Source organism: Orycteropus afer, unplaced genomic scaffold, assembly GCF_000298275.1.
Source record: "Orycteropus afer afer isolate SDZICR_OR568_19922 unplaced genomic scaffold, OryAfe1.0 scaffold00252, whole genome shotgun sequence".
NCBI lineage: Eukaryota > Metazoa > Chordata > Mammalia > Tubulidentata > Orycteropodidae > Orycteropus > Orycteropus afer.
The window spans coordinates 1,780,536-1,806,936 of NW_006921839.1; the positions used below are offsets into that span (position 1 = coordinate 1,780,536).

At 37.9% G+C, this 26,401-nt stretch overlaps 1 protein-coding gene across 1 annotated transcript in view; it reads right to left on the reverse strand.

Moving 5' to 3' along the window:
* Positions 1 to 886: 886 nt before the first annotated feature.
* LOC103204526 (serine/threonine-protein kinase Sgk3) overlaps positions 887 to 26,401 on the reverse strand; it is a 118,202-nt gene continuing 92,687 nt past the window's right edge. Inside the window, exons 12-16 of the mRNA XM_007949718.2 lie at positions 19,627 to 19,713; positions 16,007 to 16,102; positions 13,137 to 13,292; positions 7,482 to 7,571; positions 887 to 1,057 (exon numbers count right to left, since the gene is read on the reverse strand). Of these exons, the coding sequence (XP_007947909.1) occupies positions 887 to 1,057; positions 7,482 to 7,571; positions 13,137 to 13,292; positions 16,007 to 16,102; positions 19,627 to 19,713 (600 nt within the window). The remainder of the gene's footprint in view (positions 1,058 to 7,481; positions 7,572 to 13,136; positions 13,293 to 16,006; positions 16,103 to 19,626; positions 19,714 to 26,401) is intronic.

The window sequence follows — 26,401 nt, forward strand, 5'->3', positions numbered from 1 at the left end:
AAGTTCTGAAACAGTTATTTGCAAAAGCTAATGCCAAGGACTAGACTACTTAACAGTGTATTAAACATTCATAACATCAAAAACTAACAATGTGAAAATAAATAGAAAACTTTTGCAATATAAATATATGACACAGAAACATTCATTTTTGGCACCACCTAAAAAATATTCAGCAGTACTTATTACTCTTCAGATCTTTGGGAATACCTAAAATTTCTAACTATTAAACCTCTCCTTTTCTTCCAAAGAAAAAATAATTCACAAATTTGAATTGGTATTTCAAAAGCAAAGAATTTTCTTTTTTAGTTCTTAAAGTGATCTACAGAATGAATTGTTATTCAAAGTTTAACTAGTTGCCAATATGTTAATTATGCATTTATGTTTTAATTCTACCATGATATGATTATTTCAAACAGTGATTTAATGTGGAAAGATGTGGTTTCTTCTTAAACCACCATGTACCAATTGCATAGTTCTGATTTAAAAACAAAAGTCGTAACAGAGTTAAAAAGACATTAATATATATCAAGTGAACTGAAATAGATTCTTGAAAAACAGTCTATTTTGGGTAGATGTTAGTGTAAACTTAAGAGGGAAACAGTCAACAGCAAAAAAGTTTTCTTTAAAAAATAGGTTAATGCTAATAGCTTTTAAAGTTCTATTTAAAAATAAGCTTAATTAACAAGAATACAAATTTTAATTCAAAATTTAGCTCTTTGAAATGCCCTATTTTCTTGCATACAGCAAAAAATACATTTTCATAGTTACCAACATTACATGTAAAAATGAGGCACTAGTTAGACATAGTTTTTATATTCACACAAATAGGAATTTCAGTCCCATTCATAAGTTTTTATTTGCTCGATGTTTCTGAATGGCAAACCCTTCACAAAAATAAGTCTTCTGAAGGAGGTGCATAAGAGAAGCCAAGGAATGCATCATCTGCCTCCAGTACACTGGCGTTCACAATAGAATAGTCAGAAGACACACATACAGAATATGGAACTGTTTCTTCGGTAAATGCTGCATCAAAGTTCCGGATATCATCTGGTCCAGCCTTAAACATCAAAAGCATACAATTATTGAAGTTAGCTTTTGTTATGTACTGAACTGTGTCCCCCTAAAATACATGTCAACTTGGTAGGGCCATAGTTCTCAGTATTTTGTAATTGTTTTTCATTCTGTGATCTGATATAATTATCCTGTGTATTGTAAAAGGCAGGATTACAGGCAGTTATGCTAATGAGGCAGGATACAATCTACAGGAATAAGTTATATCTTGAGTCAATCTCTTTTGAGATATAAAAGAGATTAAACAAGTGAACAGAGATCAAAGGGATCTAACTACCACCAAAAAAGAAGAGCCAAGAGTAGAACATGTCCTTTGGACCCAGAGTCCCTGCACTGAGAACCTGCTAGACCCAAGGGAAGACTGATGCCAAGGTACATGCATATCTCCAAGGAATGCTGAGACTACAGATGTTGAAAAGAAATAAAGATCTTCTTTCTCCAGGGCCAAAAGAGAGAGAAAGCCTTCCACTTCAGCCGGAGTACTAAATGCAGATGTCTAGTCCCCTAAACTGTGACAGAATGAATTCTGTTTGTTAAAGCTATCCACTTGTGGTATTTTTTTTTACAGCAGCACCAGATAACTAAGACAGTCTTTCTTTCATGAATTTAGTCCTTCATTAAAACTGTATTATGAGTTGTACATTTAGTCCTAGCAAGTATAGATATCAAAAGTGGGGTAGAGAAGGCCAGCATCACATGTGGGAATCTATGCTAACTGGAATCCCAGGTACTATAACTTCTCCTTTTTCCTCTATCCATCATCACCTCTAAGTTCAGAGAAGGGGCTCAGGTAGGTTGTAAGGTTAACATTTTGCATTTGAGCTGCCATATATGTCTGCTAACCTTGCTCCTTAATTCTGGCTGGGTGAAGGGGTTATAAATAAAACTGTGGGAGGTGACTCTTTCTGTGCTACAGAGAATGCCATGAAACATACAGCTAGGGCCTAAGTGGGACAAGGCACATGGGAAATGAAGTGTGGAGGCTGCTTATGCTAATAGACACTCTTCTTCTGATGCATCTGCAAGTGAAAATTGGGAGACAAATTCAGGTGATTCATTCTTAAAGTCCACCCCTAAAATCCTAGGCTATCTCTGCTCTAAGGGAAGTTGTTATTGCTGGGTGAAGTTGTTATTGCTGGGTGGATTTCAACTTATAGCAACCCCATGTGACAAGAGCAGACCTGTCCCCTGGGGTTTTCTTGGCTGTAATCTTTACAGAAACAGACTGCTAGGTTTATCTCCCACAGAGCTGCTGGGCAGCTGGTTTTGAACCTCCATTCTTTTGGTTAGCAGCTGAGTGTTGCACCACGGCACCACAGTGCTCCTTCAAAGGAAAAGGGAATCCTTAAAATGTAAAGTCATCAAGTCTAACTCAGGAGAATAGATGAGGATTTAGAACTATAAGCCAAGGATATAATGAGCCTGCATGGTGGTGTTGTTGTTATTTGCCATTGAGTCGGCCCCGACTCCTAGCGACCCCTCCTTGGGTCTCCGAGGCAGTTATCACTACGGAAGTAGGATTGCCCAACCTTCCTTCCGAGGAGTGGCTGGTGGGTTTGAACCACCAGCCTCCTGGTTAGCAGTCAAGTGCCTTAGGCACTATGCTACCAGAGCTCCTGCATGGTAGAGGCCTTCCATATGAGAAAATCGTCCCCAGATGAGAAAGAATATGAGAGATTATATATATACACATACACAAACACATACCATATCATCAAATTCTTACATATACCCCCAGAAATATGGGCTCTAGACTAAAGTTTGAATTCTAGCTGTGAAATCTTGTTTCCTCTTGTATAAAATTAGAAAACTGCTACCTAGCTCTTAAGTTTGTTGTGAGGATCTGATGAGTTAATACATAAAATTCCCAGAACATGACATGTAGAAGGCACTCAATAAATGAGACCAATAGTTATATTTAGCTTTTTAAGAATCTTGCCAATGACTTCATGGCTGGTACTGAGATATAACCTACCCATTATGTTACTTGTATTGTTGTTGCTGCTGTGTGCTGTGCCATTGAACTGATTCATAGTGACCCTAATAGAACATAATTAGGACTGTCTTATAGGCTTTCCTAGGCTGTAATCTGTATGGGAGCAAATGGCCAGGTCTTCTCTCCAGAGATGCTGCCGATGGGCTCGAACCTCTGACCTTCTGGTTAGCAGCTGAGTGCTTAACTATTACAACACCAAGGCTCCTTGTATTAGTCAACTGCTATTAACCCTTCTCTTTGATAGTAACAGGAGATCTGGTGGCACGTGGTAAGGCACTGGGCTGCTAACCAAAAGGTCAGTGGTTCTAACTCAACAGCTGCTCTGTGGGAGAAAGATGGGGTAGTCTGCTTCCATAAACATTTACAGCCTTGGAAATCCTATGGGGGGTCACTATGAGCCAGAACTTACTTGATGGCAATGGGTTTGGTCTTGGTTTTCAAATCTTGAGAGAAGGAAATGAAGATGATTAAACTATTTAGTAATATAAATTTAATTCTGAGGATTAAAACAAAAATGAATTCAGAAATATTTACCCACTGTTAACAGGGAAATAAAGTGACTGATACTTTTATAAATCAGACTATTTGGATTATATAATTGAACTGCACAACTAAATAAAGTTTTTTTGGAAGCACTTCTATTAACTGCTAGAAGTATTTATCATAGAAATAGTGAAGCTGAGTATAGTAAATAACCCAACTTTTTCTTTCCCTTTTTAAATTTTAAAAACCAGACTCAAACTCAATGAATTCAATTTGTTGATAGTTAGGAAGAGTAAGGATCAAAAATAATTTGTCAGCTTTTTTTTCTTTCCATAGATGTAGCCATAAATTACTATGAGGCATCTCTTTTGTTGCCTCACGTTACATATTTCAATTCAATGCACTTCCCTAAATGCCTAATACATGCAACCATATAGTAATTTAATTTTTCTTCTCTCTTTATATACATTCTGTCTCTTTAACTGTAGTTATTCTTAAAGGAATATTTCTTTGTGTTTTCTATCTAAGTGTCTATATATATTTAACTGACAAATTCTCAAACATAAGGAAAGGAAGAAGACAATCAGTATTTATTGAATAACTATTATGTGCAACACATGCAGATGGTTTACAAGCATTATCTAAATTAAACCTCACAACCCATGTTAGGAAAAAGCAAAATAAGGGCTTGGAGAGGTTAACAACTTAGCCTCTAATTAGACACAGAAGAGCAGGATTCAAACCTGGAGGTATTATAAAGTCAATGCTGTTTCCATTTCCAAAGTTGCTTACAAGGAATCCCTACTCCTTAGTGTGCTTAATGACACATTTCTTTGAGGCCACAAAAACTAAAGGACTCTATAAAGAAAAAAGCATTCTTATGGATCTTGGGTTCCTACTATAAACTCCAGAAATTAGGGAAAGAAATCATCTCTAATAATCACTTCTGAAAGTCACTTTTGGATGAGCTACATGTTATCAGTCAGTTTACAAACACTGTGATGTCTCAATGTGTACATATCACACCTCTTAATTAATATCAGCCATGAGCTATGAGTAGGAGCTCTGGTGGTATACAAGAGAAGCACTCAGTTGCTAATCAAAAGGTCGGCATTTCAAATCCATCAGCCGCTCCGCAGGATAAAAATGAGGAAGTCTGTTTATGTAAAGCTTTATAGCCTTGGAAACTCTATGGGGCACTTCTACCCTGTCTTATGGGGTCACTACGAATCTGAATTGACTAGATGGCAGTGGGTTAGGTTTTTTCATGTAAGTTATGAAGGAACCCTGGTGGGACAATGGCTAAGTGCTTAGATGCTACCAAAAGGTCGGTGGTTCAAACCCACCAGCTGCTCCATGGAAGAAAGATGTTGCAGTCTCCTTCCATAAACATTTATTGCCCTGGAAACCTGGAAACCCTATGGGTCAGTTTTACTCTGTTCTACAGGGTTGTCTTGAGTTGGAATTGACTTGCCAATGGGTTTGGTTTATAAGCTATGCTCTTAAACTAATCTTTGACAAAGCTGGAGCAGACTATATAATACTTCCTGGCAGTGATGTCATTATCCTGCTCTATCATAAAGGAGCTGTGGTAACGTAGTGCCTAAGGCACTTGACTGCTAATCAGAAGGCTGGTGGTTCAAATCCACCAACCACTCCTTGGAAGGAAGGTTGGGCAATCTACTTCCGTAGTGATGCCACCACGGAAACCCAAGGAGGGGTTGCTATGAGTCGGGTCTGACTCGACAGCACATAACAACAACAACAACATCATTAAAAAAGTACTTCCTAATCTTCACAACAACAGTAAATCTTTAAATAAAAGAAAACATAATTTGCCTATGATCCTAACACCCCAAATCAACCTTGGTTTATATTCTCTTCCAGGTATTACCCCTATTTTTATAGCTGTAATCATAAGTCACAAATATCTTAATTATCATGTTATCACTTACCACGAGAAGGATGTTTTACTCATTTTAATATTTATTATCATTTACTCAACAAGAAAAGGCTATACTGCTTAACAGAAAGAATACTGACTTTAGAGCAGGAACAGATTTAAACTGTGGCTCTGCTGCTTTTTGTCCAGCTATGTGACATCTCTGAGTTTCCATTTCCTTATTTATGAAATATGCACAGTAGGGTATGTCTAGGCAAAAAGGAATATACCCATGACCATATATAATTTGGCAGGTGATATTTCTGCATACGCATTTGTACATGCTGTAAGAATGTCCAAATATATAAAATAGAGCTACGGGGGCAAAGTTATGATAACTTCTTAGCCACAGCCAAATAACCTGAGGGAATGAGTCACTGGGCTCACAGGCTAAGGACAACCATGTTCACAGGGGACATCAAGCTCAACTGGGTTAACATACTATACAAAAACACTGTTCTATATCCTACTTTGTTGAGTAGCAATTGGGGTCTTAAAAGATAGTAAGTGGCCATCTAAGATGCAAAAATTGGTCTCTCTGCATTCGGAGCAAAGAAGAATGATGAAAACCAAAGACGTATGGGACTAGTGGACCATGTGATCCTCAGCCTACATGACCCTGAGACCAGAAGAAACAGATGGTACCTGGCTACCACTGTCAAGCACTTGGGAGTGGGATCAAAATAGATCCTGGATAGAGTGGGAGAAAAATGTGAAACAAAACTCAAAATCATAAAAAAGACCAGGCTGGTGAAACCCCTAAGACTATGGCCCCTGGTCATCCTTCAGGCCTGGAACTGAACTCACTCCTATGGTTTCCAGGCAGCCAATGGACAGGCCTATATGGTAAACATTTATACCAGGTAGGTACACTCCTTAGAACAACCAACCAATGGAGATCAGAAGGGCAGCATTTTCACAGGGAGAAAGCGCAGAGGGCAGGAATGCATAGGAAAGGACACAGGGAAAAGGTAACCTAGGGAGGAACTGGGAAGAAAGCTGTCACCTTATGGGGATGATTGCACTTGACGTCATGAAACAAGATGTGTGTGAACTACTGAATGGAAAACGAATTTGCTCTGTAAACATCCATTAAAATAACAACAAAATAAATAAATAAATCTGTCTATTAGGCCAAAAAAACCTCATACATAGTAATAACAATAGTAATAGCAGAAACTTGGTAGCTTATTGAAGAGTAAATTATGTATTAGGTATGCACAAAAGTGTACATCACTTTGCCTGGTACATAGAAAGCTATTAATATTTACTAATATGATTACTAGCTAACAGATGGTTATTAACAACAGTTTCTCTATTAAATATTTTTTTCCAAACATTTTTCAACATTGTTAATACTGTGAAGCACATCTTTGGTGATGCATCTTTCTGAAATATGCCCATCAGTAGATTTAAAATGTTGACCTAACATGAATATTTTTACAGTATATTGTATTACTGTTTTCCAAAAAAGATGTAACAATTTACCTTACATTACCAATTTTTTCCTGCATCTGTTTTTACATTGCTGCTGTTATATGCCATCGAGTCGGACCTGACTCATAACGACCCCTCTTTGGGTTTCCAAGGCAGTAGATTGCCCAACCTTCCTTCTGAGGAGTGGCCTGTGGGTTTGAACCGCCAGCCTTCTGGTTAGCAGTCAAGTGCTTTAGGCACTATGCTACCAGAGCATTAGTATAGAAAAAAATGTGTATCAGTGTTACTTTAATTTATATATATATATATTTTTAAATCTAATGGACTCATTCTTTTCTTAAACATGCTCCAAGAAAACTCCACAACTAATGTGCTGGAAAACATTTTTATCAACCTAATATAATTATAATCTTATTGGTAGTATACCATATTTCACAAATAGGTACTAACTCTATTTCACTGAGGTTAGATTTTGAGATCTATTGCTACAACTGTAATGACTACAGTTTATGTTATACTATTTTAGAAACAAAGATTTAGATATATACGTACCACATTAGGATTAAAAGGTGGTGGGATCTTCTTTTGCACAAGGTCAGTCCAGCTGAGTGATTCAAAAAAAGGATGATTCTGAATTTCAAGCTAGAATATTAAAGAAATATATTTTTTTTTACTAATTCTGAAGAAATAAGATGCCAAATTACTACAATTTTGTTCCTCAATGATTCTTTTTAGATACATGTTTATGCTATTCACATGATAAAACAGTGTACTGGGACTGACAGGCCAGACATGAAAGATGGTTACTTAGAAATCTCTTCCCAGTCACAGCTTCCTCATACGTGAAATGTAGTTAACACTTCTGCCCTAGATACTTTACAGGGCTGTGTTAAGGATCAGCAGAAAATATGAAAATAAAACTGCTATGAAAAGCACTACATAACACAAAGAATTATTACTTCCTGAATAAGGGATATAAAGAAGTCTGGAGAAGAGTTCTACACAGTGGAACAGAGGTAAAACCGAGATGATAAATGCTACTACCAAGAAAATATTCCACTCTAGTTGGCACTATCAAAAGTTGGCACAGTATTGCTTCTAGCTTTTTTTCCTGCAAGGCGCCATGCAAATGTAAAAGTGGGATCCAACCTAGTTTTGTGGGTCAGAAAACACTTAAAGAAAGTGATATCTAGTCAGATATCTGAGGGATGAGTAAAGATTAGCCAGGAAAAAGATTGAGGGGAAACAGTCCAGGCAGAACATAAAGGTTCTGAGGTGGCAAAGAGGTTAGTTTGGACAAGAAAAGCAGAGTCCAATATGGCTGCAATAGAGAAGGATGAGAATTGTCACACAGTGAAGTTAAAGAGGTGGACAGGGGCCATATCATAGAGGGACTAAATTAAGAATTTTGGATTTTTTCCAGTTTATGGGAAGCCATCAAAGGGTTTTGGTAGGGGAAGGTCACAACTGTATTATTATTATTATTAATTATTTTTAAAGACATTCTAGCTGTAATGGGGAAATAGACTGGAGAGTCAAGACTAGACAAAGGAAAAATATCTACTACTCTGGTCAAAACATGACAGTGGCTAAGGAAAGAGTAGGAACAGTGTGGGTAGAGAGAAATGTCCAGATACAGGAAAGATTTAGTAGACAGATGCAACAAGACCTCAGTGTTGGTGAATATGGAATTAAGAGATAAGAATCAAAAATGATCTGATTTCTGACTTGACCAGCCAGATGGAAAGTGATAACATTTAATTAGGAAACACAGTAGGAGTTCAAGTTTAAACATGCTGAGTTTGAGTTACTCTCAAAATTCCAAGTTGTAGTGCTGAACATACAGATATTGTGTAAGTCTGTAACACAACAACAAAGTTCAGAAGGGGGGTCTGGGCAAAAATAAAAACGCGAGAGATGATGGCATACACATAACTCAAGCTATTGCACTAATTCAGACTGTCCAGGAAGAAAGCATAGCAGAAGGAAGAAAAGAGGGTCTGAGGACAACTCCAAGAAATTACAAAATTTAAGTCAAGTTGAAGAAGAGGCATCTATTTATAGAGGTTACGGAGGAAGGCTCAGAAGTACAGAAAGTGTGAGATGAGTGGGTGCTCTTGCTGAACCTAGGGAACTAGGAGAGAACTGAAAGTTTAAAAGCTGCTGAGAGCTCCAGGTAAACAACAGAAGTACCCAGCAATTTTAGTAGCTGTTCTGTGACAGACTGAGAAATGAGAAGAGATTGAGAAAGGGGGAGGGAGTATAGAAAATGTTCAACAAGCTTGGCTATGGAGAAGAGAAGACAGAGTGGTAGCTTGCAGGACAGTGGGGTTGAAGATGAAGGAAATGTCATGATATTTAATTACTTGTCTGTGCAGAAAAAAGCATTCACAGGATTCCTTGCAAGAGGATGGGATCCAGTGCATAGGTAGAAACTGACCTTTGCCACTAGAATAGAAGAAGGAAAACAGGTGTAGATGTGTGCTGTTCTGCAAATATGATAGCAAGAAGCTGAGTTAGTTCCCCTCTAATGGTTCTACTTTCCTTATAAAATAGGAAGCATCTACTAAAAGTGAGGAAGAAACAAAGCAATCAAAATTTAGAGAGAAGGTTTGAAATAGGTATTACACAGAGTAGGAGAGTCAGCTGAATAGAGAAACACAGAAGCATTATCTGGCAGTAGGGGAATACAGAAGAGTTCGTTTTCAGGTGTCATTAACTCAGTTCTGATTCATAGCAACTCTTTGTACAACAGAATGAAACACTGCCCAGTCTTGAGCCATGTTCCATGTTTGAGCCCACTGGCGCAGCCACTTTGTCAACACACCTTACTGAGGGTCTTTCTCTTTTTCATAGACCCTCTACTTTACCAAGCATGATGTTCTTCTGCAGAGACTAGTCCCTTCTGATAGCAAGCCCAAAGTATGTGAGACCAAGTCTCACCACCCTCACTTCTAAGAAGCATTCTGGCTGTACTTCCTCCAATACAGATTTGTTCATTCTTCTGGCAGTCCACAGTATGGTTCAATATTCTTTATTACCACCATAATTCAAAGGCATGAATTCTTGGGTCTTCTATTTTCCAGCTTTTGCATGGATATGAGGTAACTGAAAATACCATGGCTTAGTCAGGTGCACCTTAGTCCTTGAATTGACATCTTTGCTTTTGAATATTTTAAAGAAGCCCTATGCAGATCTGCCTAATGCAATACAAAGTTCGATTATTTATTTATTTATTTAAATTGTGATTTGGATGAAAGATTACAGAGCAAATTGGTTTTCCATTCAACAATTCATATAAACTTTGTTGTGACATTCATTGCAATCCTTACAATGTAACAGCATTTTCCCCACTTCCTCCCTGTGTTTACCATTTCCCTTTACCCTGTTTTCCTATTCCCTTCCTTCCTTCTAGCTTTATTGGTAGGTAAATGCTACCCTTTTGATCTTACATGGTTAACTGTTCTAATGAGCACGTACCTTCCTGGTATTATTGCTCACCTTACAGGCCTACCATTTGGCTGACATGTGAGTCATGGCGGTGAGTTTAGTTCCTGACTTGAAGAATGTCTAAGGGCCACAGTCTCAGGGCTTCCACCAGTTTCTGTCAGATTAGTAAGCCTCGTCTTTTTTAAGATCTAAGTGTAGTTCCACATTTTTCTCCCACTCTCTCTGGGACCTCCTCTTCTGATCCATTTCAGAGTGGCCAGCAGTGGTAGCTGGACATCATCTACTTATTCTGGTCTTACGGTCACGGAGGCTGGGGTTCACATGGTCCATTACCCTCTGGACTAATTGTTTCCTTGTCTTTGATTTTCTTCAGGATGTTTCATTTCTTTTCTTTCTTCTTCTTCTTTTAACCATTGATTTATGTATTTTTATTTGGAAATATTTATTTTAACATAGTGAAACTAAATGTTGCTGTTGCTGTTATGTGCCATCAAGTCAGACCCAACTCATAGCGACCCCTCCTTGGGTTTCTAAGGTGGTATCACTACGGAAGTAGATTGCCCAACCTTCCCTCCAAGGAGTGGCTCCTAAACTAAATGTTAGAGACACTGAATATCATTAGCTTATTACAAAAGAGAACAGAGAGATTATTTACATGGTGAAAGACTTAAAAACTTCAGTAGAAGGGGCAGCTTCACGTGATGCCATTTTAATTGTGATTTCAGTCTACACACTTCCCAAGAATGTCATCATCTCTATATAAGAAATAATGTTGTTGCCTAGAACTACTTTGGTGCCTCCATACTGTAGGAGAAGAACTTTGTCTCCAACTTTCACGTTAACTGGTTGAATCTCTGCACCCTTTCCTTTAGATCCTGTTCCAACATTTACTACTGTTGCTTGCAGTACTCTTCGAGATTTTTCCAGAAGCATAATTCCTCCTTTCGTTACAGTTTTACCTGTACTCCTTTCCACCAATACTCAATCAAAGAGGGGAAGAAACTTCCTAAATGCCTATCCTGCCATGACTCTCTGGTCATGATGTTTGGTTTCTTGACTGCTGCTTCCCTGGGTGTTGATTGTGGATCCAAATCTTTGACAACTTCAATCTTTTCTCCATTTAGCATGTTGTTGACCACTGGTTCAATTGTGAAGCTTTTTGTTTTAAGTTGAGGCCTAATCCATACTGAAGGCTGCAGTCTCTAATCTTCATCAGTAAGTGAGTGCTTCAAGTCTTCTTTATTTTCAGCAAGCAAAGTTGTGTCATCTGCATATTACAGGTTGTTAATGAGTTCTCCTCTAATCCTGATGCTGCATTCTTTTTCATTCAGTCCCGCTTCTCGGATCCAGCTTCTTCAGGGTACAGACTGACTAAGTAGGGTTAAGTGTACAACCCTGATACACACCTTTCTTGATTTTAAACCATGTAGTATCCCCTTGTTCTGTTCTAATGACAGCCTCTTGGTTTATGTACAGGTTCCTTATGAGCACAATTCAATGTTCTGGAATTCCTATTCTCTGCAATGTTATCCATAATTAGTCATGATCCACACAGTCGAAAAAGAGCTTAGTAACTATGATTTTATACTTGCTCCAATATGACCAGTTGTGTAACTTTCTTCACAGGAGACCTAGAGGTGCAATAGACAAAGTGCTGAGCAGCTAACCAAAAGGTCGGCAGTATGAACCCATCAACCACTCCAGGAGAGAGAGATGTGGCAGTCTGCTTCTATAAAGAGTTACAGCCTTGGAAACCCTACAGCGTTCTACCCTGTCATACAGGGTTGCTATGCATCACAATCAACTCAACAGCAGAGGGTTGGCTTTGGTTCAGTAGCATAGGAGGTGAGAGAGATTTACCAAAGGTTGCAATTTCTGGTAGCATATTCAACAAAAAGTCAGGAGCATCAGCAAGATTTACTGAAACAGTGGACTATGGAATCTGAGCTCAACAGCAAACTGTTGGCAGAGCTACCTGCTGAGCTGGGGGTGGGGTAGAGGTGTTACAGATCAAGTTGAAGATTGAAAACAGCTTCCAATAGTAATCGTTCCTCAATCTTTTGTGAATTTACTGACACATATAAAACTGATAATTGTACTAGCAATTTAATTACTCTAATTTAAAACAAATAATCTGTTGTTGTTGTTGTTAAGTGCTGTTGAGTCAGACCCGACTCATAGCGACCCCTCCTTGGGTTTCTGAGGCTGTATCACTACAGAAGTAGATTGCCTAGCCTTCCTTCCAAGGAGTGGCTGGTGGGTTTGAACCGCCAGCCTTCTGGTTAGCAGTCAAGTGACTTAGGCACTATGCTACCAGAGCTCCTGAATCTGTAGATTCCATAATAATCTCAAGGAGACATCACCAAATTCTTTTAACAAGGTGATTTAATGCTAGTTCAAAGCAAAAGGTGTTACTTCATGCAGAAGACACTTAATACATTTTTGTTAAATAAAATGATTAAAAAAAAATTAGGAGTTATAAAAATGTGTGCCACACAACTTTTTTTTAAGAAAGAAAGAATGGAAGGGAAAATTGTCGTAAATGAAAAAAATGTACCTGAAAGTGGTTTAAACACTGTTCAGTTCTATATAGATACTGGTGGCAACTGCTGAGACATGTATGTATGCTTCTTTCTCATGGTGCTGCTATTCTTTAATGGTTGTAGCCATCACATTAAATATCACATACAATAAGGATTCATCTCCCCATTTTAAATAAGCTTAAATAAAGTCAGTACTAGGGAAGGTGTTACATACAAAGTCTTCTTTGGCACCAAGTCGATTTTGCCTCTCTTTTTCTAGAAGTTCTTCTAGAATAGACCAGGCTGTAAGGCTCACTCCAGGCCTCAAACTTAGGGGCTTGTGAAGGATATTGTCATACATTTCAGCAACATCTCGGCAATAAAAAGGAGGCTAAAAAAAATCAAAATAAAGAAATTAGTGCTAACTGAACTATACCTAAATTCGGCTTAAAATAGTAGGATCTTGCCTCTAGCTGCAGGCAGCAGTCTATACAGTCATAGACGTGCAAGGCTTTTTGGGTACATGTACATATGTACTGTGGTCTCCTGCTACCCCAAGATCCCAAGGCTCACTATACCACAGAGCTTAACACCCATTTACTGGATGAATCAGGGCCAGTTCATTTGTTCATTAGTACCTTATGAGCAAGTGTTAAATTCCATAAAACATGTAATAGAATCTGCGTTAGAGAAAATAATCACCAACCTTCTCATAAGGATAGTGATAAAACTACTGGAAACAGAGATTCAACATAGACCAACACTACGTAATTTCTTATAGATTTTGAAATAAACTAATTAAAAATAGTACTCCTTCCCAGATACTTGTGACAATGACAACATTATGGGTGTACTTTGCATCAGGGATACAACATCAACATGTAAACAAGCCAGTTAATCATCTAGTTTAAAAGTAAATGGAGTCCATAGCCTTGTTTCACACACACACACGTGCACAGGTGTGCACACACAGAAAAATCTTTGCTTTTACTTTTTAAAATCTAACTTTTAAAATAATTATAAAAATTAAGTCTCACTAAGGAAACATGTTTCAATGTTCCCTTCTGAATCAATTGTATTTTACATACATTAATATTTTATACTTTCAAAATTCTCTAAAGAAATTGAAAGGATATTGAAATACTAAGAAAAATATCCAGCACTTGGATAAGATATAAAGTGGTTATCAAATGTTCTAACCTTAACCATAAAACCAGATCTTTTAACAAGGGAATTTAGTCAAGGACAAAGAGATACTCTTGGCTTTCATAGGAATTTATCATTCAAAATTAGTAACATGAAACAAATGTTCTAAAATGCACCTCATGTGCAAATTTCATCGAGAGCTTCAAAGCCTTCAGGGAAATCACCACCAGCACAAAAACCAAGTTCAGGTCTCAGCTGAGACCAGTAGTTAGCATTACCAGTAGCAGTAACAGCATTCGGTATCAGGATCATGGTTCCCAGCATGATGTTGCTGGAGAATTTAGGGATTGTGATATACAGGAGTTTAAAAGCTACTCTGAATATTTCAAAATGTTTAAAGAAAAGCAAAATTTACTTCCCATTAGGATATATACACTAAATAAACTGCCTAAAGAGTGTGGTTTGGGTTAGAACATTAACTCGATGTAGGAAAACAATTTAACTCACGTTAATCAGAAGATCTTGCTGGCTTTAATAAAATGTGGGAAAATTATTAGTAAGCATCTTTTTTTCTTCCCTCATGAAATTTTCAAAACAGGGCATGTGTGAGAAAAGGAATACAGAATCCTCAATAGTGAAAAAGAGATTGTACTAAGTTAATCCTACAAACTACATAACAAATACTCAAAGGCATCATCTTTTGAAATAAAATAATATGTCAATAAATACACTTTTTTTCTTTCAATTTTTTGATACTAGGCAGGAATGATGTTTGGAATAAACAAAATGAAAGTGGGTAATTTTATTTATTTACTTTGTATGAAAATATACATAGCAAATGATAAACCATTTCAACAGTTTCTACCTGTACAATCCAGTAACATTGCAAGCATTGCCATCAAGTCAGATCTGACTCATAGCAACGCCTCCTTGGGTTTGTGAGGCAGTATCACTATGGCAGTAGATTGCCCAACCTTCCTTCCAAGGAGTGGCTGGTGGGTTTGAACCGCCAGCCTTCTGGTTAGTAGTCAAATGCCTTAGACACTATGCTACCAGAGCTGAGTACATTCTTTAAGTTGTGCAACCATTCTATCCTTTTCAAAATTATTCCACCACCCTCAATGTAAAAATACTATGCCTAAGCTTCTCATTTAACCTTTCAACCTGCTGTTGTCAATTTGATCCCATATAGAAAACTCTTTAAAAGAGTACAATTCTTTGAACTGGCATTGCTTAAGGCAGAAATACTGTACTAATTAAGCTAAACTATTTGAACAGTGGATAAGGCACTTGGCTGCTAAACAGAAGGCTAGTGCTTCAAATTCACTAATTGCTCTGTGGAAATAAGACGGGGTAATCTATTTCTCTAAAGATTTACAGCCCTGGAAACCCAATGGGGGTCATTATGAGTTGTAATCAACTCAATGGCAGTGAGTTTGGTTTGGTTTATTATGTGGTTCAAAATTAGGAAAGAAGGTAATTTTAATGCTACAACTAGGTAACTTGCTAAAAATGACAGTGGGATGAGACTACCTGAAGTAGGATTAATATGACAGAAAACAGAACATTTAAAGAACGGAGCTCTGGTAGCATAGTGCCTAAGGCACTTGACTGCTCACCAGAAGGCTGGCGGTTCAAACCCACCAGCCACTACTCGGAAGGAAGGTTGGGCAATCCTACTTCCGTAGTGATACTGCCTCGGAAACCCAAGGAGGGGTCACTATGAGTCGGGGTCGACTCTACGGCAAAACAACAACAACAACAATAACAAAATGAAAAGTTATACTTCTTGTGCGTATCTCTAATGTGTTTTGATTCATTTAACCACACTATTGATCTGCTACTTTGTGTTTTCTAAGTATCTACAAGACTATCAAAGAGAGAGAAACAGAGAGGGGAAAAAAATCACAAATTAATTATAATATACTGAAATAGTCACAAAAGAATAAAAATACATACCAATCCATATAGCATTTCATACAGAACAGCACCAAGGCACCACCAATCTACAGTGTTGTCATAGGGCTGTTTTCTGATTACTTCAGGTGCAAGGTACTATATAAAAGATTAAATATTAGAGTATTTTAATACACAACACAATTAAAATTTAGGAACAACTCAGAAACTGAACAAATCTTAGGTTTTATTATCACACTAAAAACCTATTATCTCAATTGTCCACAGGTTGGAGGTGTTCTCATTTTATTCCAGTAGTACCTAGGCAAATGCACTCTTTAGAATCAACTGGGATACTTTTTCACTTTTTCAAAATACACATATTCTAGTGCCTCCTCCAAAAATTGTGATGCAGTTAAGACTAACAGAACAATAAGTAGAGAACCTTTCATATTATGGGTAAAATATGTATTTTAGGGGGAAAGTCTTTCACCAGATTAAGTGATTTTAGAAGCTCCTCTGGTCTTATCATGTTTTTTCTTTGAACAAAAAAATTCTTCATGTGTTAAAATAGAATCCATTTTTTCCTTTTCAATTTCATTCTGATTTGAAAATTTTAACAGCAGTGTTATTTGGTCATATAAGTTAGATTGTCTTTTACATTTTAATTTGAAAAAAATTTAAATACAGCAAAATCTCACACATATAAGATGGTAAATTTGAATTTTAGATTCCTGAGTACCTATTTCTTCTTGCCACACCAAATATAGCTAAGAAAAACATTCCTTCTTAAGCTTGTTTTTATATAATTCAAAGAAATGACCAAATTAATTTTTAGAAATTAAAAAATTTCAGATCACATTTAGATTGAGACAACAAAATAACCTGTGCTTCCTTTCTTAAAACTATAGGACTTTAGAAAGATTTGTTAACTATGAAATCAATATACCTTCACAAAAAACATTTCTTTATACATAAACTGTAATAGATTGACTACCAAATAAATATGAGAGCTTTTTTAGAGGGGGGAGGAGTATATTTCAAAGTAAATAATTATTGCTTATGGGTAGTTTTATATATATATATTTGCAGCAGTCAGGACATTAGACGACATGTAGCATTGGGAAAGTCAACTGCGAAGGAACTGTTTCAAGTGCTGAGGAGCAAGGATATCTCCTTGAGGACTAAGGTGCGCCTGACACAAGCCATGGTATTTCCAATTGCCTCGTATGCATGTGAGAGCTGGACAATGAATAAGGAAGACCGAAGAAGAGTTGATGCTTTTGAGTTGTGGTGCTGGCGGAGAATGCTGAAAGTACCATGGACTGCTAAAAGAACTAACAGATCTGTCCTGGAGGAAGTGCAGCCAGAATGCTCCTTGGAAGCAAGAACGGCCAGACTTCATCTCACCTATTTTGGTCATGTTGTAAGAAGGGACCATTCCCTGGAGAACGATGTCATGCTTGGTAGGGTGGAGGGTTGACGAAAGAGGGGGAGGCCTTCAATGAGATGGATTGACACGGTGGCTGCGATGATGGGCTCAAGTATAGCAGGGATTGTGGGGCTGGCGCGGAATCGGGCAGTGTTTCGTTCTGCTGTGCATGGGGTCGCTATGAGTTGGAAACGACTCGACGGCACTTAACAACAACAATATATATATTTATTTATTGTGATTTAGGTGAAGATTTACAAAGCAAATTCACTTTCTATACAGCAGTTCACATATACTTTGTCTCCTGTCATTGATCACAGTTTACCACAATGCAACAGCTCCCCTCCCACTTCCTCCCCATAGTTACCTCTTCCCAGTGACCATCCCTAAATACTCTCCTGCCCCCTGAGCTGTCTCCCTGTGCATAAGCAGCCCTTCCTTCTCCCGTGATTGTTCTCTCCAGGGTGTGTGTCTACTTGAGGTAAATGTTTAACTCACATGCCTATACTCTGTTTGGCTGGAAACCACAGGTGTGGGTTCAATTCCAGACCTGAAGGGCAGCTAGGGGCCATAGTCTCAGTGGTTCCACCAGGCTCTATTGGACCAGCAAACCTGCTCCCCACCTTCTTTTTTTTTTGCCTTCAAATGATTTTGAGTTTTGTTCCAAATTGTTCTCCCTGTCTATGCAGGATCTCCTACATCCCTTCCAAGTGGATGACAGTGGTGGCCGGGCACCATCTAGTTCTTCTGGTCTCATAGTTGTATAGGTTGCAAATCAGATGGTGTACCAGTTGCAAGGACTGATTGTTTCTGCTTATGGGTAGTTTTAATAAGTTTAAAACTTCTGTTAGAGGTATTGTATGAACGATTTTATTATACTTTTTCTTTTCTTTTTTTTTACAATTTATTTTTGCTATTGTTCTGGAGAACATACACAGCAGAACATATGCCAATCCAACAGACATCATGTGTGTAGTTCAGTGACACTGATTACAGTCTTTGAATCATGCAACCATTCCCACCCCTTTGTTCATTTGCTCCTCCACTATTAACCTAAACTCACTGGCCCTAAGCTTCCTGTCTGATTTTTCCAGTAGTTGTTGTCAATTTGGTACCATACACACAGATATTAAAAGAGCACAGTGCTCAAGGCAGACATTATTAATTAAGTTAAGCTATGGTTTGGTTTTAAGAAGATTTCAGTAGATATTTCTGGTTTAAGGTTTAAAGTTATCTCAAGGTACAAGTTTTTGGGGTTCATCCAGCTTCCATGGCTCCAGAAAGTATGGACTTCATGAGATTTTGAAATTAATTTCTGCATTCCCTCTGCCTCCTTTGATCAGGATTCCTCCATAGATCAAACTTTTGATCTTTTAATCAAACTCTTCAGTAATGGTAGCTGGGTTATCAGACTTTTTCTATACTGCACTTGCAATTCCTCCAGGATAATGATGAAATACTATCTGGCATCTAAGATTTATTAGGAATAGATTAAAATCAGGACAGCTTAATATAAAGTAAATTTTTGTATGTATATGTGTGTGAAGTGAGAAAAAATAACAAGACTTCTACATAAATTGCAAGGATTATCACTGTTTTCACAAATATATACGTTTTCTGCTAGCTAGCATGATTAGGAAATAGAATGTTATGGTTAACAGGTTTTTTTTTTTTTTTTCATATCCATTGCTTTATTTTCATTTCTTAAAGAAATATTAAATTTTATTATGAAATGTTTCAACCACATGGAAAATAGGGAACTATAACAGAAACCAATACAGACACCACCTAGACACTGGCAATGTCAACAGTTTACTATATTTGCTTCAGTTCATGTTTTATAATAACCGTATCACTGAGATATTCACCTGCCATATAATTCATCCATTTAATTCATACAATTAAAATGTACAATTAATGGTTTGTGTAACCATCATCACAATTGATTTTAGAGCATTTTCATCACTGATTCAGGATTTTTTAAAAATGAGTAACATTAAAACCAAACAAGCATAATTGATCTTTGTTGGATTATTCAAAACAATCTTGTATTCTCTCATGATCATAATTTAAAAAATCAACTACCAGTAAACTTTAAATGTTCTGTAGGGATATTTATCAGTAATATCCAGGTTGGAAACTGACATTTTTCATTCTGCTTTTATGATTTCAAATTTTGTATATGCAATTTGTGATCTACATTTACACTTTACACATGATTTATATATGGCAAATGAAACTTATTTCTTACCTCTGGTGTCCCACAAAATGTTGTTGTAGTATCAGAAATAGCAATTCCTTCTTTACAAAGCCCAAAATCAGTTAAGACAACATGTCCCTGAAAAACACAGGGCAGAAGGATAAAACAATGCATAGATTTCAATCAACAATTGAAAAAAAAACCAACTTTTTATTTTGAAATAGTTATAAACTCACAAGAAATTGCAAAACCAGTAGAGTCTAGTATACCGCTCCATTCATTTTCCCCCAATGATGACATCGTATACAACTGTAGTGCAGGATCAAAGCTGAGAAAGTGAAATAGGTACAATACTGTTTCCTAGAATTCCAACCTCATTTGGCTTTCCCTATTTTCCATATAAGGACCTCTGATGTCGTAGTGCCTATGGCATTTGACTGCTAACCAGAAACTGGTGGTTCAAACTCACCAGCAACTCCTTGGAAGGAAGGTTGGGTAATCTATTTCCATAGTGATACCACCTCAGAAACCCAAGGAGGGTTTGCTATGAGTTGGATCTGACTCAATGGCAGTGAGTTTGGTTTGTTTTTTTTTTGCTATTTTTTACATGCATGCACTTATGTGTGTGCATTATATGCAATTTTATCCCACCTATATATTAAAAAACCATAAATTGCTCATATTCAAGTTCAAGCTGAAGATTAAGACAAATAAAACAAGTCCACAAGAGCCAAAATATGACTTTGATTATATCCCACCTGAATTTAGAAAGCATCTGAAGAACAGATTTGATGCACTGAACACTAATGACCGAAGACCAGATAGATGAGTTACAGGATGGCATCAAAAACATCAGGCACGAAGAAAGCAAAAAATCAATAAAAAGACAGGAAAGGAAGAAAAGACCAAAACTGATGTCAGAATAAACTCTGAAACTTGCTCTTGAGCAGAGTAGCTAAAGCAAATGGAAGAAATGATGAAAGAAAAGAGCTGAGCAGAGGATTTCAAAGGGTGGCTCAAGAACACAAAGTAAAGTGTTTTAATGAAAGGTGCAAGGACCTGGAATTAGAAAACCAAAAGGGAAGAACAGGCTAGGCATTTCTCACGCTGAAAGAACTGAAGAAAAAATTCAAGCCCTGAGCCCATTGAGATGTTTCAACAAACGGATATAGCACTGGAGGTGCATACTCATTTATGCCAAGAAGTTTGGAAGAGAGCTGTCTGGCCAACTGACTGGAAGAGACTGATACTTGTGCCCATTCCAAAGAAAGGTGATCCAACAGAATGTGGAAATTACTGAACAATATCATTAACATCACATGCAAGTAAAATTTTGCTGAAAATAATTAAAAAATGGTTGCAGCAGTGTATTCAAAGGGAACTTCCAGAAATTCAAGTTTTTTTAAAATGCATTTTATTGAATTATAATTTATGTCGCTATGAGTCAGGTCTGACTCAGTGGCACATAACAACAACAACAATTTATGTACAGTAAAATACACAAAACTGAAGTGTCATGGGTCAATGCATTTTTTTTTGCAGTGTTCCCTCCCCTCCCCTCCTAGCAACCAACAAAGAAAGTTTCCTTCCATATATAAACCTTTCCTTGACCCTCCACAACAAGAATACTACATTTGTCTGCTGTGATTGATTTATTTCACTCAGCATGATGGTCCCCGAAGTTCATCCATGTTATATGGTGTTTTGCTGACTCTATATTATTTAGTGTTGCACAGTATTCCATTGTGTGTATGTACTATTCTTTGGTTACCTGTTCTTCTGTTGATGGGCACATAGGTTGTTTCCATCTTTGCTATTGTAAATAGAGCTGCAATGAACATGGATGTGCATATATCTGTTCCTGTCCTGGGTCTCACTTCTCTAGGATATATACCTAGTATTGGGATTGCTGGGTCAAATGGTATCTCTAATTCCAGCTTTTTAAGGAATTGCCATACTGCTTTCCACACTGGTTGTATAATGTCACAGCCCCACCAGGAGTGTACGAGAATCCTAATCTCTCCACATGTCCCCCAGCATTTGTTACTTTCTGTCTTGTTGAACCTTGCCATCAGTGCTGGGGTGATATCTCATTGTTGTTTTCATTTGCATCTCTCTGATGGTCATTGAGCATGAACATCTCTTCATGTATTTGCTGGCCACTTGAATATCCTCCTTGATGAAATGTCTATTCATGTCTTCTGCCCATTTGTCAAATGGATTGTTAATCCCTTTGCTGTTGAGGTGTTGGAGTTTTCTATAAATCTTAGAGATAAGTCATTTGCCAGATATGTGATTATCAACAAGTATGACTCTGTTGCTGTTATTTTGTTATGTGCTTTTTTGTGGTGTTGATTTCTTTGTTCCATATAATTTTCAGTGGTGAGCTCAGTTTGTTCATGAATCATGTTATCACTTCCTTCATTGCTATTGTTTTAGTATTCGCTAAATATTTGTGCTGGGTCTCTTTTTTATTTTGATGTCAAGGTTTGTCATTTTTCTTTGAGGTTACCCTGTGATTTACAGCTTTCTTCCCAAGTTTAGAACATTCCGTTCTATCCTGTAGTTGTCTTGACTTCCCTACCATTTAGAAGTTCTGTAACTATACAGTTTTTTCCCTTTTGGGTTTGTAGTTGTCCTCATTTGTCAATTGATGTCTCTAGTTCCCTCTTTACAATCTTGTAGGCTTATTTACTTTGGATACTTCTGTAACTGGATTGATTTCTGGGTTATGTTATCATGTGCTAATGGTCAGTCATTGTTTCCTGTTGTTGGTCCTCTGTCCAAAGGACTCCCTTTAGCATCTCTTGTAGGGTTGGTCTGGTTTTAACAAATTCCCTCAATTTCAGCTTATTTGAAAATATCCTAATTTCTCCATCATATCTGAGTGACAATTTTGCTGGGTATGTAATTCTTGGTTGGAAATTTTTCTCTTTCAGGGCTTTATATATACCATCCCATTGTCTTCTCTCCTATGGTTTCTGCTGAGAAATCCAAGCTTAGTCTTATTGGTTGCCGCTTGTAGGTAACTCTTCATTTTTCTCATGCTGCTTTCAGGATTGTCTTTGGCTTTGGTGAGTTTGATAATGATATGTCTCGGTGATTTTCTTTTGGGGTCTATCCTGTTTGGGGTTGATTGGACTCCTTGAATGGATACAGTCTCATCTTTCATCATACCAGGAAAATTCTCTTCCAACAAACTTTTCACAATTTTTTCTGTGGTTTTATTGTTCTCTTCCTGTTCTGAAATTCCGATGACACATAGGTTATTCCTTCTGATGGTATTCCACACAAACCTTAGGTTTTCTTTATTTTGTTTTGACCTTTTTCCTGATTGATCCCTTTCCAAAGAAGTATTGCAGTATTTGCCTTCAATCTCACTAATTCTGTCTTCCGTTGATTCAATTCTACTCTTTCCCCATTCAACGTGTTATCTATTTCTGAAAACTTAGTATTAATCTTCTGGATTTCTGTCTGTAGATTTTGTATCATTTCTAATTTTCATTTATTTTGTCATTTTGTTCTTGTATTGTCTTTCAAAATTGTTCTACAGTTTTCTCTGTGTTTTCCTCAACGTGTTTTCCTTGATCTGTCTCTTAATTCATTGAAGGTACCTCAATATAATTCTTTTGAATTCCTTATCAGGGAGTTCCAATGATGCATCTACCTTAGGGATGTGTTTTGGGTCTGTATCCTGGTCCCTTGTTTCTCCTGCTTTATCTTGCTTCTTTGTGTGGACTGTGATGCTGTTTTTTCTGAGGCATTGTGACATTTCTGTGTTTATATTTAATTAGTGATTGTATGTTGGAGTGACTTGCCTACGATTTTCATTTTCTTTGTTTTGTTTGTACATCATCTATATAAGCAGGGTACTGTGCTGTGCTCTCCTATTCGCTAGTTGGCAGCACTTATAAACTCACCACCTGTCTCCTTTCTTGTTGTCAGCCTCCTGTATGTCCCTACTGTCCTTGGCAAACAGAGCCTATTCTTAGGTCCCTGGAATTTGAACAAGAATGCTGTCACTTTAAGATCCAAAATGGCCACCCTTGTACACATTCAAAATAGTTGCACCCTCAGTCATTTTAAATATCCAAAATGGCCGCTACTTATAAACATTCAAAATGGCTGTACCCTCAGTCACTTTAAATATCCAACATGGCCACGGTTTATAAACAATAAAAATGGCTGCACCCTCAGTTAAATATCCAAAACAGCTGCCACTTGTAAACCATCAAAATGGCTGCACCCTCAGGACACCTGAAAGTCCACAACTCAGGTTGTCTTCCTCCTCACTGTTTCCTTTCCTAGTCATCAGCCACCAGCACAGTCGTCCCTGCAGGCCTTGGTGACCAGGGCTAATCTTTGGGTCAATTCTCAGGTCCCAACACTACTTGGAAATATTCAGGCTGTTGGTCCCGTCAGAGGAGCTGACAGTTCAATGCTCTGACCATCTCCATACTCACTGTTTTCATTCAGGTTTCTCTATTTTGTTGTTGTTGTTATATGCTGTGGAGTCGGAGCCACCTCATAGCGACCACTCCTTGGGTTTCTGAAGCGCTATCACTACATAAGTAAATTGCCCAAGTTGGTGCCTAATCCACTTCTGTATACTTCTTTTCAAAGCTCAGGGCTCCAGGATTATCTTCTGTATCTCTGTTAATTGGTTTCTCTTTTCTTTGTTGAAGAGGGTCTGTGTATAGCTTGTCTGCCTATTCCTCCATCTTACTGGAAGTCCTCAAGCTTGTTTTACAAGAGGACATGAAATGAGAAATGTCACTGCTGATGTCAGATGGATCTTGGCTGAAAGCAAAGAATACCAGAAAGATGTTTACTTGTGTTTTATTGACTATGCAAAAGCATTTGACTGTGTAGATCATAACAAATTATGGATCGCATTGCAAAGAATAGAAATTCCAGAACATTTCATTGTGCTCATGAGGAACATGTATGTATATACACCAAGAGGCTGTTGTTCAAACAGAACAAAGGGATACTGCATGGTTTGAAACCAGGAAAGGCATGTACCAGGACTATACCCTTTCACCATATTTATTCAATCTGTATCCTGAGCAAACAATCTGAGAAGCTGGACTGTATGAAGAAAAATGCAGCATCAGTATTGGAGGAAGAATCATTAATAACCTGTGATATCTTGCTGATACAACCTTGCTTGCTTGCTGAAAGTGAAGACGACTTGAAGCACTTACTGATGAAGATCAGAGACTACAATCTTCAGTATGGATTACACTTCAACAGAAAGAAAACAAAAATCCTCACAACTGGACCAATAAGCAACGTCATGATAATGGAGAAAAGATTGAAGTTGTTGGGTATTTCATTTTACTTGGATCCATAAGAAACACTCATGGAAGTGGCAGTCAAGAAATCAGACATCATACTGCACTGGGAAAATCTGCAGCAAAAGATCTCTTTAAAGTGTTAAGAGGCATAGATGTCACTTTGAAGACTAAGGTGCATCTAACCCAAGCCATGATACTCTGAATTGCCCCATATACATGTGAAAGCTAGACAGTTATATAAGGAAAACTGAAGACCTGATGCCTTTGAATTGTGATGTTGGCGAAGAATACTGAAAATACTATGGGCTGACAGAAGAACACACAAATCCTTCCTGGAAGAAGTACAGGCAGAATGTTCCTTAGATGTGAGAACTGTGAGACTTCACCTCATCTACTTTAGTACATCGTCAGAAGCAACCATTCCCTGGAGAAGGATATCATGCTTGGTCAAGTAGAGGGTCAGAGAAAAAGAGGAAGACCCTCAACAAGATGGACTGACACAGTGGCTAGACAATGGGTGTGGTAGTTAAGGTTGTGCGTCAGCTTGGCTGAGCGTGGTTGAGTGGCTGGGCAGCTGAATGTACTATTTCCCCAGTGTGATGAGACTGGTTATCAACCCCATGGTGGAATCTACTATGAGAAGGTGAGTAGCTGCCTTTGGGATGTGGTTTGCTTCTTGTACAAAAGCAGCAGCTTTGGGAACGGTCTTTAACTGATGGCACACTTGAACCCTGCATGTAGCGGTGTCGCTGTTCAGCAGCCTGCCATGCTCTGCTGACCTTGGGGACTTTCAATGGACTTAATTTAATGTCTTGCCATGCGGTTTGGTAACATCTGGACTGTGCCTTTTTACTTGTCAACCTTGGGTTTGTCAGTCTCAGCAGCCAGTAGCTGTCTGAGTAAAGAAAAGCCTCTAGTTCCAGTGGGCTGGGAGCAGTAAGGCAGAGCTGAAGCCCAAAGTTGAGGGGCTTCCATCCAGCCCCTAGAGCCTGGCACTTTGAACTCGGACTTAAAGCCTCCAAACTGTAAGAGATACACCCATTTGTGGTATATTCCTGTCAGAGCGGCACTAGGTAACCAAAACAATGGGCTGAAGCATATCAAGGATTGAGCATGGTGTGGGACTGGGCAGTGTTGTGTTCTGTTTTACACAGGGTCTCTATGAGTTGGGGCCAACTTACAGCACCTAATAACAAAATGGATTCTTGTAAATGTCACCCAAAAGGAGGCTTCCTCATGCCACCTCTTTATCCTTGCACTTCCTACCATCCTCAGTTCCTCTGCCCTGGATTGCCACTAATTTTTTCTCCAGCTCTACAGTTTCATAATTTTTTTTTTAAAAAAAATTTATTGTGATTTGGGTGAAGATTTACAGAGCAAATTCACTTTCCATACAGCAGTTCACATATACTTTGTCTCATGTCAATGACCACAGTTTACCACAATGCAACAGCTCCCCTCCAACTTCCTCCCCATAGTACCACTTCCCAGTGACCATCCCTCCATACTCTCCTGCACCCTAAGCT